Genomic DNA, 16,250 nt, shown 5'->3' on the forward strand with positions numbered 1-16,250 from the left:
ATAAATACATATTATTCATAAAAAATATTTTTTATAAAAACTTATTAAATAAAAATGATTACTGTAATTTATAAACACTGTTTTCATAAAATATTTTTCAAAAATAAACAAAAAGAATTTAATGAATTCGTGGTTCCATGGATGTATTTTTATTTCAACTTAGAGTAACTGGCAACACTGAACCAAACAGCTGCTCTGTTTTTGTTTATTTTTAATAGCAGCAATTGATTGCTTTTCTTAAATTAACGCTAATTATTGTATAAAATTAGAAATGGAAAGTGATATTGTGGTGCACAATTACTTCTCTGAAAAAGAAATACAGGACACCAAACATGAAATAATATTAAATTTCAACGATATTTATGAGTGTCGTTGCTGTGAGATATTTTTAACAAAGAATAAAACATTGAAATTTCATTGTTCAGTATGTGATGCTATATCCAACAATTTTGACGATATGAAGACGCATTTAACAAAAACACATTTTCAAAACATAGAACTTAAAGAATTATTTATCTCAGATGACGACTTCGCTGAAGGTTATAAAAATGAATTCTACCAAGAAGAATATTTAGAGGACATCAGTTTGAATGTTGAAGATATAATAGAAGATCAATCTTCGGTCATAACTGAAGATATGCAGCAACGCATAAAGAAAGAAGTGGATAATTGTTTAACTGAAGAAGAGGAAGAAGAATTCTATGTAAAAAAAGAAATAGATAATTGTTCAACTGACGAAGAATTTGAATTTATCAGTAATGCTGCACCAAAAGCAGCAGAGTCGCCTTACAAGTGCAGTTCAACAACCTTTAAAACAAGTTGCCGTCCACCAGTTCCTTCCGAGCTACAAAATCGCGTTCAGTTTGATCCAACAAATGAAGAACTCGAGTCAAACGAAGAACTTTCCAACTCAACTCTTGTATTTGTAAGTAAAAGTAACTAAACATAAAATTATTACTTATTATTTTAATGTATTTCTAAAAAGGATAAGGAGGAGGTTTCGTTATACGAAAATGTTAATAATGCCAAAGAAATTTCAAACCAAGATATTAAAGCAAAAAAAATAGAAAATAAGACACATTTAATATATACCAAAAAATATTACTGTAAACACTGCAATGAAAGTTTTCTAATGAGAAATAAAATGTATGCCCACGCTAGATCTCATATAACAGAAAAAAAATATAAATGTGATATTTGTGGCACGGCATTTAAGGAAGCATTTAATTTACGTCAACATAAAAAACGGCACACTGATGAAAAGACGTTATCATGTAGTCTATGTACAAAAAAATTCTTTACACGCGCCGAATTAAGATTACATGAACAACGTCATAAAGGTGCTCGTCCATTTATGTGCACTGTTTGTGGTTTGACTTATGCTACCGCTGGATTGCTAACAGAACACATGAAACGTCACACTAATACACGACCCAAGAAGTGTGATGTCTGTGCAAAAAGCTTTTATAACAGTGCACAATTAAATTCGCACATGTTAACTCATCAACCAGAAGAACGTAACCATATTTGTAAATTTTGTAATGTAGGTTTCCAGCGTCGTAAAACACTCGTTGCACATATCAAATTGCATGAAAACAAAAAGGAATACAAATGCAGAATATGTCAAATGGGTTTCAATCAGAGGCCAGCACTTTATATGCATCTTAAAAAGAAGCACGACATTGCTCAAAAAAATGAAGACAATTCAGAAGATAAATAGAATCTCCACAACAACAATGTACTATTACTCACTATATTAATGAGTAATAGAAAGAAAATTATATTGCAAAGGTAAAATAAATATATATGAAAATATAACATATGTACATATATATTTAAACTTTGTATCGTTACTTTTAGCTTATATTATGCTTTATACATTCTGCTAATTTTATCTAATTTCTACCTACATATATGTATTTTTATATAAAAACAATTATGATAAAATATGTTTATACTTTTTATTGATTGTTTAAAATAAAAAATTACTAGCATGAAATTGCGATTAAAATTTTTATCTAATCGATTAAATATATTGAAAATTAAAAGTGTACATATTGTTTAGTATTTTCGGAACCTCCTTAGCGTTTAACATTATAATTTATATTACTTTGTTGTAGTTCAAAAAATTAATTATTAATACAATGGAAATCAAAACAAATTGTTACGAATTAGAAAAATTATTTAATCCAGATTCACAAATCACAATTAATGTTATTGATGAAATAAATCTTTTAGAAAACTTATTTAATGATGAAAATAACATAATTGATGATATAATAGCGGGTCCACAAAAATGTGGTGAAATTGTTATGAACAGTTTTGGAAATTTATTATATAAATGTACACTTTGTAGTTTCGTAGAAAATGATTTTGATAATATTGAAAGTTATCATGAACATTTATTATTTGAACATAATAATTACAAATGGAGGACTACAGCTTCTTCGAGTAGTAGTAAAGAAATGAATAGATTGGATCATCTATTAAGTAAAGAAATACAACGAATGGAAAAAATAAATTTTGAAAAACATAGTACAGAGTTTATAAACGAACTTGATAAGGTGAGAAACTTATTTAAGTATAAAAAAATTGCTTAAAATGTTAATTAAAATAAATTAGACAAACTATTGACTGCAATGTATTTTATATAAGCTTATAGTCATAATTTGTAACCAAAAATTGTGATTTTAATAAAGAATTACTACTGCTTCCATTACTAAATATTACGATCATGTTTATAATTTATTAACATTAGGGTTATTCAGATCAAGCTCCGTTCCTGAGTAAACGGTAAATTTTGAGTTATTATTTATTTTTCTCAAAAATTACTAAATAAAAACAAATTATTCAATTATAAACAAGTTTACCGAATTCAATCTGAGTACAACTTAAATATGAAAACAATGACATATTTCATATATTATCTTAGATTCTACAATATTATAAGTTATCGATCATTAGTAATAAAAGATGTGATAAGGTTGCGTTACCTTTTCTATTTGGGAAGCCTTTGTTGCTTTCAATTACTTATTTATTTACATAAATAATTAACATTCACAAAAACCACTTAGTTTAATATATAATAAATTTCAAATGTTTAATTTATATGTTGATTAACACAAATAAAGGCCCCTATTTTTTATTACACTATTTTTTATGTTTAAAATGTTCGCACTCTGTACAAAAATTATTTGAAACTAATAGTCTCTACTAGTCTTTAGTCTATATAGTAATGACTATTACTATTACTAACATTTGATCAAAATGCAAGTTCTGAAATAAATTTGTTATGAGAAAATAAGACCAATAAAAATATATGTTCCATAAATCTACAAACCTGGTACTTGGAATGGCCGGGTGCACATTCTGGAGCCATCGTCGTTCGGAGAGACAATGAGAAATATTAGAGAAAGTCAAAAACTACATCGGGTTAAACAGTTAAAGAATAATGTTATTGATGAGGTACCCTCAAAAATAGGTTCTTAGTTGAATTACAACAACAAAAGATAAAGTGATACCATTCAAGCTATAACAAACTAATTCAAACTAATTAATTACAAATAACTTTAACAAAAGTTAAGCTATGGAACTTAGTCTTTTGTATATTCATAATTAATATCTTTTATATCTAGTTGCGAATAGCTTTAACAAAAGATAATTTATGGAATTAATATTTAGTGTAATAATAATTAATATTTTTTATAAATGAGATGTGTCATGTTTTAAATTAAAAATTACTTCTGTTGTTGTAGAAACCAGAGGTTTCTGGTGAAAGTTGACCCGACCGTTTCTGAAACTTATTCTTATTTTTTTTATATAGCTTGCTGTTTTTCTATCATTCTTAATTTGATTTGAATTTGATTTGAAGTCAATCAAATTCTAATGAGAGTAATAAATGGTGCTTAGTCGTCATAGCTAAATGTCTACTGATTGTAATCACAAAATTGTGTTATAGTTCACGTGTTGGATTTTGAGAATTCTTAAGTTATGACAATCTTGGTTTATTATTAACATTGTTAATCAAAATCATAATATGCATTATTTCATATCAAGCACTTGTCCATGAAAAAGTTTAAAATATTTATCATTCCATTAAAACTTCCTCAAAACTAATCTAATCAATCAATAAAACAAGATACATATATACTAATAATCACAAAAACTAGTTGATATACAATTAAAACAATGTTATGTATTAAAAAATTATACTAATAAGTATTCTCTCTTATTTTATACCTTTAGACCCTTGATGAAATGGAAGAACTTAATATACGTGAGTCAATAAATTCGTCAACAAATACAACTTCAGAAATAAAAAATATTGATTATAATTGCGCGGAAACTGAAAAAGACGAAAATATCGACGACAATGAAAATAAGTCAGTAGATTCTATAACCATATACCAAAGTACATATCCAATTGATAAAGCAGGATCTTATCAAAATATGTTAGATATAAAATTTATAAACAATCAAAAAACCATTTGCAAGCAGGAACTTAATAAAACTTCAGATAAATTAAAAAAGAAGAAAAAACGTACTCCAGGCTATTGTGATATATGCGATAGAGCTTTCAATGATCTTTATAATTTACGTATACACAAAATGATACACACTGGAGAAATGCCCTTTCAATGCGAGGAGTGTGGTAAACGTTTTCGACAATTCAATAAATTGAAAATACATCGCATCACACATACAAATAAGAAACCATTCGTATGCGAAATTTGCAACAAGGCTTTTAGATTTCGAAACTATTTAGCAGTACATAAGCGCTTACATACCGGTGATAAGCTATACAAGTGTCAAAATTGCGAATTACAATTCCATTCAATGCATTCACGTCGTCTACATATGAAAATGGAACATATGGATACAAAAAAATATACCTGCACTATATGCGAAAAGGTGCTAACGTCTCAGTGTTATCTAACGGCGCATATGAAAAGGCACAACAATCAACGAGACTTCAAGTGTGATCACTGCGATAAGTGCTTCTTCAATCAATCCCAACTGAAGGATCATAAATTATCACATACAGATTTGAAACCCTATGAATGTGATAAATGTCATATGAAATTTCAACGTAAATCAAATTATAATCAGCATTTAAAAATACACTTGAATGTAAAAACCTATATATGTCATCTCTGTAATAAGGCATTCGCACAAAGCGCGGGTCTATATGGACATATGAAATCTCATTTAAAAGATTAAAATACTAACGCTAAAGGAAACATTAACTTATTTCAATATTAATAATAAAAACATGTTAAAGAAATTACTGTAATATTAGGATTTTAAATTTAAAAAAAACTCAATAAAAAAGAATATAGAACTTCGATTTTAAGTTTAAAGACTACCGACAATAATCTTGAAATTTTTAAAATAAGGAGAAAAATAAATCTGCATCAGATATAAATGATTTTTGTCAATATTAATAGAAGCATTTCTGGCAATAATAATTTAAGCAAATTATATAGTTTTTGAATATCATAATTCAAAATATCATCTTATTGTGTTGAGGCTAGTTGAGTCAGTGCACCTGAGCACTTTTACTCTCTATTAACTGCGAGGTTAATCCGCCTTGACTGGATTATTGTTTATCACTTCATCAGACTAAACAATAATTGACCGCAGATCTGCATACCTCCCCGAGGAGCCTGTAACCATTCTGAGATTTGATAACGCGGTGTTAGTAAGTCTGTCAGATTTCGCAAATAATTTTAGGGCTCTATCCTTTATGTATTTTTTGATGGGGTCAATCTTGAGGTCCCTGAGGATGTCATTCGTCCTAATGTACCAAGAAACTTTGAAAAGTCTTCTCAGAGCATGGCTTTGTGCAATTTCTAACTGGTGCATAGTAGTGTTTGAAGCTTTGCTAAACGCTACACAACCATATAGAAGTGACGGACGAATTATTTGGTTATATATCAGTTTCATCTGATAAAAGTTGATAAAAGAAATCTTATATTAGGTACGAGTAGACTCGTGTGGTAAATGTTGACTATCATGATAAAAGAAAGGATTCTGATTTGCATCAGAAGAAAATGATTTTTGATTGTGTTAAGGTAAAAGAACATCTAATTATTAAAAGAAAAATTTCATACTAAGTACAATTGGGCTTGTGTCGTAAAAAGCTTTTAAGCAAATATAAAGCAAATAAATTAAACGTCTCTTGCTCGTCAAGGCGGAAGAGCATAATCTTAGAATGAGATCTATACCAGGTAACATAGGTTCGTGTGATTTCTAATTCTAATATGCATGTTATATCATTTTAAATTATTTGCATAGTTTTGTAGATTATAAAATGGAGTTCTGACATATATTTGTAATATAATTTGAATAATGAATCCTAATTATAAAATTAATAAACGTATTTGAATAAATAATTTTAACACAACTAAAACATTTATTTTAATAGTTAATTTTATTTATACAGTATATTTATTTATACACTTAATTTGTAGACCATTCGAAGAAGTAAAGTAAAATATTTGTAAATATAAAAAAACTGTATAAATAAAATTAACTATTGAAAAAAGTCTTTTCTTTATGTTAACATTATGTTAAGGTTTTACAAAGAAGACTTCAAGTCCGACAATCAAATACATAGAATAAAGTAATTTAAATGAATTAAGTTTTAATTGTATAAATATAAATATTTAATTAAAATTCATTGACATTTTAATATGTAAAAGTATATTAAATTTTTTTTTAACACACCATTACTCGAAAAAGCTAGTCAGTTAAAAATTCATTTTAATAAAAATAAATTATTCTAGTTAAATTTCTCCACTTTATATATTTTGTTATCCGATATAGAAACGTTGTGTGTTTCAACACAAAGATACTAATTACAAACACTTTATACCATGGTAAAGTATAGAAATTATATTGAAATCGGAAAAGCATTGAAAAATGTTTTTTTTTAAACTTTCAAATTTGTAAACTTTAAAATTGTATATAAACTCAATCCACACACGAAAAATTATTATAATTAAATATATATAAAAATTGAAATTAACATTAATAAAAGAAATTGTATTTTATTTATTGATATATTTCTAAAATCATACATCTTATATATATATTTATAAATATAAACTTTTTATAACGCAATAGTATATAAGCTTGTAGCCAATTTTTCCCAGTTTAACTTTACAATTTTATATAATTTAATAATTTTGAATAATTGTTTTTTTTTTAAGTTAAAAAAGAAAATATATATAAAAGCATTGTAAATCAATTAACATTTTATATTCAAATATAACAACATAAAAATTAATTGCTTCAAGCAATAAAAAATTATTAAAATAAAAATAGGTTTAATACAAGAAAAAAAACTTCAATTTATAATTTAAAAAGTTCTTTCTTAATATTATTAATCAGTTAATTTTATTCACTTAATTAAATTATATTTTTTTTGTATCTTGTATATGTTAATATATAATATGTTGAATTACTATAAGAGAAAAAAAAATCAAATATGTAAAATATATTTTTAATTTACGATTCAGACTTAAAAATTAATAAAATATAAATTATATTATATATATAAACAAAACAAGTTTAATTGATGACAAAACAAGTTTTAATGATTTTAGAATAAATACATAAAATTATATATAACTGTTTCAAAATAATACAACAAAAAAGATTCTACATAAAATTATAAATATTGTGTAGATAAAATAATATAGACAATATCGCAATTTTTATTATATGAAAAAATTATATGAAAATTGTGTTACAGAATTTCTGAATTAGATTATATCTATTTGGAATTTTGGAGGCTGATATATCAATCACTATTATTATGGGAAGATAATGGTATATTTTTAGAAATTTAAGCAAAAGCAAGACTAAGTATTTAGCTACAACTACCATTTTATTCTTTTTAATACAATATTCACTTATTCATATTTTTTATTATAAAAAAAGGAACTTGTTAAAAAAAAAACACTGGGATATTACTTTGTACATTAAGTCTGAATCGTTTTTTTTCAGCACTTCATTAAAACGTTTCTAATGGTTAGTATTTAGTTTTGTAGACTTTCTTAATATTATGTCAATTAGGAATATGTATTATATATTAGAGATAACTTAAAACATATGGATTTCCAATACAATACAAATTATTGCCCTTAGAAATTTCAAACATTTCGGAAAATCGCAATGTTCCATATTCAAAATAATGGAAAAACTTTTCAGGAAGATGTATAAGTTTGTCAAGATGTTTTTAACACAGTGAAGAAAACTGGAAAATATAAATTATATATACTCGCACCTCCGAAAAGACGAATTGAGCTGTGTATTCATATGGAATTAAATATGGAAATAAAATGCATCTTGGACACATAATAAAATTCTGAATAATAGGTATGATTCACCATTATAATTATTAGAGGTTAGAATGCACTGCGACCAGAATAGATCTATTGTGCATATATGATTCACTAAAACCATTATAAATGGTGAGTATGTTACGAAAAAAAAAATATATATATGTATATAGCTTATTTGTGTGAACGGTATTAAAATTTCGGTACAGTCACGTATATTATTAATTTTTTGTCTTTTTTAGTAAAACATTGCAATGTTTCTCTAATTTGTTTGTAGATGATTCATTAGAAACACCCATAGAATAAGTTATTGAAAATTTTGAGCATTTTATGCTTGTTTTGGGCATCTAATTGTTTGAAGTTAATCTCTTCAGATACTTTACAGAATACATAAAACAGAGTGTAAAAAAAGATATACTACTTATACTAGATATGGTGAGATGAATGGTGTATCAATAATATGAGCACATTATATAAACATTTTTCATTTGTGCCATTTTAATTCTATAAATACATGCTTAATATTAAGAAAACTTTTATTATTAAAGAATTTGTTTTTTGTTTTTGTTTTTTGGGTTTACCGCACTTAAAATATTAAAATTATAGACTTTATGACATTGAACTGCATGGCAAACGCGGTGATCCCATTTGTGTTAACACACGATCTAACCACTGTAATGGTCCATTTAAGTGTAGTTCAATCCAACACGGAGTAGATGTTACTGTTTGGCGCCGATACTCCGCACCCCATCCTTTAACAAATGACATACGTATCGTACACATTCGCGTTAATTGGTATACAGCCTCGAAACCCTGCGACACTGATTGTGAGAGTAATGCGGCAAACTCTTGATTGTTAAATATTTTTAAATTACAACCTGGTGGTATTTTGCAAACAGTTGCTGGATGCCAACCATAACGCTGATTGCAGTTAGGACTTTGTACAAAAATAGATGAATCACTTAGGCATTCGGCAAATACTTCACCACCAATGTAATAAAGGCGTACACCTTTACCAATGTGACGTCTAGTTTGTTCAACAACTTCATTGCGATTAACATTTGAAAGTAAACCTAAACAGAAACGCTCCGAATTTGAAGGATCAGTGAAGCCATCAACAGTAATTGACGGTTGAGATGCGTGGAATGTTTCTCCAACGCGCGTGTTAAGTTCATAGTATGATATAGAACACCAAAATGCTGGCTCATGATACATAACAGGTGCAGCATCAGCTGGAGGGGTTAAGCGCGACATATTCATATTATCATTAGGATCTGAAGTGGGATCACCATCTTCACTCATATAACCAGGGGGTGGTGTACCTGTGTTTGGAATACTACTGCCAACACTAAGTACACTTGATTGTGAATCCATATTACAGGCTCCTTGTGAAACATTTGCACTAGTTGCCATTTGTTGCTGTTGAGCGGCACTCATGCCAACAAGTAAAGGCGAATGCTGTTGTTGATGATGGGCAGATAGCTCCATATATTGTGGCGGACTTAATGATGCACTACGTATAGTAGCAGCATTATATTCTGTATTATTTGGTATTTGATGTGTATGGTTATCAAGTGGATAATCAACAATTGAGTCTGGTGGCGTTGGCAATGATTTCGGTACAAGTATTGAGAATTCAATTTTTTTATAATGATATGGATTAATACAAATTTCGTCTTTACGCAAATGAAATCCAAATTCACAATGATCAAGCGATTTCAATTCATTTTGCGATTGTAAATCAGGCCAACGCCATAAACGACAGTATATAACATGCGGCAAACCCTTGCGTAGACTTTCGCCGGTAGCACCGGGTTTACTGCGCGGTACTGTTACACAACGTGTATTACAATTTTGTGTTGATATCGCACGTTCAAGTTCCTCAAGTGAAGAGTTTTTTTTGACTTTTTTAACAAGATTTTTTACTGCTTTCTCTGACCACTTGCCTTCAATCGTATCTTCGTTACCTGTTTTAAGTGCTAATAAACGTTTAACTACTGGAGGTGCAAATGACAACATTTCACGTTGAACAGAAACTGTTCACGATTTAAAATCGTGGACTTTCACTTTTTATTGTTTTGTGAGAGCGATGTGATAAATCCAATAACACTTCAAATACTTTAAAGATATTAATCCTCTATTAATCCCCTGCTCTCTGACTTTCAAATTATCTTAATTATCTGTAATAATATACATAAACATAAACTTTAAAAATAATGTTTAATATTATATAATTGTGCTTATGAAATAATTAAAATAAAAATATATACAGTGCAATCCCTAATAAATGAACGGTACCATAAACGGACGTCTCTCCTAACCGCGTAATGTCGTTAATTCGAAATTTTTTATAAATATAACATAAATATAATTTTATAATTATAATTAATAATATATTATTATAATTATTTATATAAATATAATTTTAAAATTTATGTTTATTATAAAACAATTATATTTTTGAAATAATGTAACCACCGTTTAACAGGCATTCTGGTTCCAAGAACGACCGGGTCTACGTCTCGGAGCCATTCGTCGCCAGCGACGACCAAGTGCCATGCGACACCTCTCAAAATGACTTCACAAACGGGTTTCAGCGGGTTATATGGAAACATCTCTCAAAAGCGAATTTTTAAACCAAGATTTTAACTGGACAGAAATGGTAGTTCCGTCAGTGTGTAGCTTTCACTGCACATATAAATATATATGTTATATATTGTATAAATAGATATCACAAAATACTACATTAGGTTTGTATAAATAAAGGAATAACGCTGTCACTACATATATAAATATATATGTTATATATTGTATAAATAGTATATCATGTATATAATAGTATATAAATAATGTATATACTCATAAATACTACATTAGATTTGTATAAATAAATAAATAACGTATATCTTGTACAGACTTTTTTAGAAAAACTATATTAAGACACATAGTTCTAGATACAAATTATACTATATTGTTATATTCGTTATATGTTGTATTAATAAAAATCTTGAAATAATTCACACAGAAATAATTCTTATGGTTGTAAGATTATGGTATATATTATAAATATTTATAATAGAAATTATTTTAAAATATGTTTTTTTATTATTATCAGATATACAAGTGTATATTGAATGAAGCCTTTAACATAGTTTACAGAAAAACTTTATATCTAAAACATATACATTATTTTCAATATTTTATTGAAATCTGTTTTAATGCTTCAATTTACAAATCTTAATTTAAAATTTAATTTAAAGCTTTAGTTTTAACTATAAACGAAACATCTACGCAGTTAAGAAAAAACCTCAAATATATAACTATATAACTACTATTAAAAGAGGTGTGAATAATTACAAAATAAATACGTCCAATAACAATATTTACGAACATATACGCACTTCTTTAATATTTTGCTTATTTTCTTGGATTTAAAGTTTTGTTTGTTTTATACACTTTATTTACCGCTTTTCTTAATCGCTTTTGTCTGGCGGTCGTCTGTCTGCTGACCTTTCCCACTTAATGTCTTCTATGGATACTTTTCTCGCCTCCTTCCTTTTTTAGTTTGCGTTTTTTCTCTTTTATGCTTTTTGTCTGCGCCTTTTCCGTATACTGTAATTGTATGCCGCACTTCACTGCCTCGTACCCAACTACTTTCAAAGAATATTCAATTCTTTTCAGTCTACTGATTTGATACCAAATTATTTGCAATTTTATCGTTGTATTTACCGCAAAAATTTCAATTTATCTTATTAATATTTAGGAGCATATATTCAACCTTTATATTATTTATTAGTTTCGAAACATTAAAATTAATTTCAAGTTTCCCAAATAGTAGAAAATGAAAAATTAAATGAAAAAAAAACTCTGCCTCTGTACGGATTCAACAAAAAATTATAATTAATCGTGTTGTTGCTCGTTCGCCGTCGTTGAAGAGAAACATGAATGAATGTGTAAAAAATTGGCAATCAGTGATGCCATATCCATAGATTTTTGCAAAAATAAACTTCAAAGTAATATGAAAAGCTACATTATGAAGTTCTGTACAAATTGATACAATTGTAAAATATATTAAATAAAAAGGTTTTTCGAACAGTAGTGAACTACAATAACAAAAATTAATTTTATATTATTTTTATTAATTGAATTTTTGGCTGACCATACAGTTGTTTCGAGTTTTGCCAAATACCTATTATCAGTGTACTTGGAAATAATTCTTGTATTTCAGTATTCGTAAAGATTTTTTTGAGACTGCATGTACCAGGAATCGTACTTATGGCCTGCCAAAGTTGAAGCTCAGAGTCAGCGCACCTTAACCAACTGACCCAAAGCCTTACCTGAGTTTTATAATCGCCCATTTTTCTGGAGTTTTGTTACTTTGCTGTTAAAGTTTTATTAACAAATTCACTTGCTTTGTTTATATTAAAACGAATTAATCATAAACTAGCTGTAGATTAATTGAGTTAATAAATTATGTTTTTATTTTTTATTGTTAAATAATCAATACTCTTCTGTTTGTACATATATTATTAAATGTATTTAATAATGTACATAAACATTAGAACTTCTATCAAATCATTTACTTTCTGTTTATTTTAAATTGCTGTAAATAAATGGAGAAGTATATTATAAAGATTTCAACTATAAAAATTTAACGAAAATATTATGTTTATACTTGCAATTATCATAACTAGGCCGTGTGCGAGTTCAAGTAAATTGAGTAAAGTAAAGTGAAATTTCCTAGGAATGTTTTGCACTGCACTTATGCAAATATTTAATTATTTATTTATTGCACTTATTTATTATTTTTGGTTAAAAGTTTTCAAATTTATTTATTAAACGTCTAATAAAATTTTCACAATGGTAACACCTAATTTTTATCTAATTTACCCTACTCGAAATTCTGGTAAATACCAACGTTCGCTGCCATCCCGACATAATGTACTATTTCCCTTAATTTACCATCAATTTACTCGAACTCGCACACGGCCCTAATAAGCACAGCTATGCATGCAGCTTGTAAGAAAAATAACAGTCAGCAACAAGTTAAAATTGTTAATTGCTATATGTTAATCTAAAAGTATTGTTAAATTTGTAAAAATAAATTGAATTTAAATAAAAAGACTAATGATTTAAATGGCATAAATATGAATTATAAAGAATAAAATAGAATGTGTGTGTTTGTGTTTGTATTAGTGTCGACCGAAATATTTATGTTTAAATTTAGCGTGGCTTTAAGCAAAATAAAGCTTCTGTACCTAGATATTAAGTTCTAGCCAAATCACAATAACAAAATAATATATAGAGACTCAATTCACACGCGAAATATAAAGATTGAGCGCAAAAAAAAACAATTAATGTACACTAATATTATCTTTTCAGTTATAAGTATTGTTATTTATTTTAAACTACAAATATCAATAGATCCTGAACTTAACTTATCTTATAGACATTAAGTTCAAGCATTACGAACTTTTATCGATGTTTTCTCTATTATGCACTTTTCGACCGCTAGTGAATAGGCTTTTAATTCAAATAAATATTATTATGAATTTCAAAAATTTATATTAAAATAAATTAAATAATATAAAAAATAATTATTTAGCATACAATCAATATTTATGTTTATTCACATTTAATTTATTTTTTTGTGTATTGAACAGCAATTAATTTGAAATATTTTACACATAATTCCATAATTACATCTCTTTACTTTTATTTGATTTTAAAATGTTATTATTAAAATAGTACTTATATTTGATTTATTTCAAAAGAAAATACTGGTGTATAAAAAATATATTGGGTACTATAAAAAGTGAATACTAATCGGATTATTTCAAACGAACAAACAAGTTGTCAGGAAACAGTGGAAGTTTCGAGTTTGGAACCATTAAAAAAAAAACAAACTTAATTAAGAAAGAAATTTGATGAACGTAATTACCGTTAGTGAAACGCTGCTAAAGCGCAACAAAATGAAGTCAATGGGAATGGAAATGTTTAAAGGCTAGCGACCTTCCACAACTAATTTCAAAGCTTAGATTCGCGGAAAGCAAGGTTACATTGAGAGAATGTTTAAATTAGAACGGAATTATTTACTATGAGCTACTCCAGTTTGATAAAGTGATTTATGGGTTCCTCCACTGCTTACAACTCGAGCGCTTGAAATAATCAAACAGAGATAAGCAGGCAGAACATATTTGATGACTGCCAACAACTTGGTTTGAAAACTTTGATGCTTCCACCACATACCCCAATTCTTACACTACATAGCCACCATTTATTTCGGTGTATATTAAACTTTCTTAATGATAAAAAGTTGGCTGATCGAAAACTCACTGAAAATTCGCTATAATTTTTTACCGATAAATCACAGCATTTCTACACCGATAAAATGATGAAGTTACCCAAAAAATGACAATATAGACTTGATTAAAATTAATTTTCAATGAAGAAAATGTTTGTTCAGAAAGGTACCAAAAAACTTTTTATATCACCCAACACAACAATTTTTAATATTTTAATTTTAAAATTTAAAATATAAATTTAAATTATAGATATTTCTTTGATATTGATATTACTTTGCGTATTTAACAATGTTTAATATTTAATATGAAATATTTTACACATAATTTCATATTTACATATTTTTACTTTTATTTCATTTCAACATGTATTTTTTAAAACTAAAATTGGTTTAGTTAGTATTAAAATACTTTTAATAGTTATTATATTCGACTTATTTCAAACAAAAATAATGAGTGTGCTGGAAATATATAATATACATCAATTTTAATTATATTTATTTTTAAATTTAAAACATTAATTTCATTATTTTTCTTTAAATCTTAAAAATACAAAATATCAACATTTTTGTTTCTACACCATATGTTAATAAAAACTTAAATTATCATTTGTAATACAATTCTTACATTCTAATTAATAAAATAGTTTCATTAAATGCTATAGAAAATGTTAAACATAGCTAAGCAATAAAATTTTTTAAAGAAAATCACATAAAATAAAATACAGATTGGATCTCGTAGATCAAATAATATTTTATATATAAAACTGTAACGGTGTCTAATAAAATAAAAATAAATACATAAAAATAAAATACAGATTGGATCTCGTAGATCAAAAAATATTTTATATATAAAACTGTAACGGTGTCTAATAAAATAAAAATAAACACAAAAATAAATACATAAAAATAAATACATAAAAATAAATAAATAAAAATAAATAAATTTAAATAAATAAATAAAAATAAATAAATAAAAATAAATAAATTTAAATAAATAAATAAAAATAAATAAAGAATAAAACATAAAAAAATATAAATAATATGGTTTGTTATATAAAAACTAGTTGATGCATTCAATGGATATTTATATTCCATACTAATATATTTATATTATATATACTCCAATTTTTATAATATTTATTATATACATATTAATCAATTTTCTTTAAAATTTGAGATTAAGATTATGTATGTCATTACATATATTGTTGAAAATCTGACTTTAAATTACATTTAAAATTAAATAGAAATGAAAAAACGTTTTAGTCTTATAACATGAGATCCAATTATTAGTTAATTACATTAAAGTATATTAAAATTTATTAGTAAGCAAGCAATTTATTTATTTAAATTGCTTAATAGTCAAGATTTATAATAACGCATTTACAATATTTGCATCATTTTTTTTTTCTTCATTACAAACATTAATATTAGGAAAAGGATTTCTTTGTTATTTCCTTTTCTTTTTAATAACAAAATATATTGAATTTTTTACAAATTATGTGTACATATAAAATTTATGTTAATAGCTAAGTATTATAAATTAATTATAAATAACAGCTATATGGTAGCCAATTATAAAACAAATAAACCATACA

General features: G+C 26.3%; 2 protein-coding genes across 3 annotated transcripts; one reads left to right on the top strand and one right to left on the bottom strand.

The window, feature by feature from the left end:
- Window positions 1–205: 205 nt before the first annotated feature.
- On the top strand, window positions 206–5,237 carry LOC119669776 (zinc finger protein 724-like). 2 transcript variants are annotated; one of them, XR_005251637.1, is made up of 3 exons: window positions 206–925; window positions 986–1,791; window positions 4,246–4,327. XR_005251637.1 is itself a non-coding variant. In XM_038079794.1 (2 exons), the coding sequence occupies exons 1-2, from the start codon at window positions 2,313–2,315 to the stop codon at window positions 5,218–5,220; spliced, it is 1,227 nt and encodes a 408-aa protein (XP_037935722.1). In that variant the 5' UTR covers window positions 2,247–2,312; the 3' UTR covers window positions 5,221–5,237. The 2 variants fall into 2 exon arrangements, 1 of the variants encoding a protein (XP_037935722.1); XM_038079794.1 differs by lacking the exons at window positions 206–925; window positions 986–1,791 and adding an exon at window positions 2,247–2,564 and having other exon boundaries at window positions 4,246–5,237.
- A 2,468-nt stretch (window positions 5,238–7,705) lies between these two features.
- On the bottom strand, window positions 7,706–12,250 carry LOC119669775 (mothers against decapentaplegic homolog 3). The gene is made up of 2 exons (XM_038079793.1): window positions 11,814–12,250; window positions 7,706–10,528 (listed from the first exon to the last, which is right to left on the bottom strand). Exon 2 carries the CDS (start codon window positions 10,365–10,367, stop codon window positions 8,958–8,960), a length of 1,410 nt encoding a protein of 469 aa, XP_037935721.1. The 5' UTR covers window positions 10,368–10,528; window positions 11,814–12,250; the 3' UTR covers window positions 7,706–8,957.
- Between the last annotated feature and the right edge of the window lie 4,000 nt (window positions 12,251–16,250).

The sequence above is a fragment of the Teleopsis dalmanni genome, chromosome 1, assembly GCF_002237135.1.
Source record: "Teleopsis dalmanni isolate 2A chromosome 1, ASM223713v2, whole genome shotgun sequence".
Classification (NCBI taxonomy): domain Eukaryota; kingdom Metazoa; phylum Arthropoda; class Insecta; order Diptera; family Diopsidae; genus Teleopsis; species Teleopsis dalmanni.

Coding starts and splice junctions, on each gene's coding strand:
- LOC119669776 (XM_038079794.1), top strand. CDS start 2,313: ATGAACAGTTTTGGAAATTTATTATATAAATGTACACTTTGTAGTTTC. Junction 2,565..4,245: donor TTATAAACGAACTTGATAAG/GTGAGAAACTTA, acceptor TTATACCTTTAG/ACCCTTGATGAAATGGAAGA.
- LOC119669775 (XM_038079793.1), bottom strand. CDS start 10,367: ATGTTGTCATTTGCACCTCCAGTAGTTAAACGTTTATTAGCACTTAAA.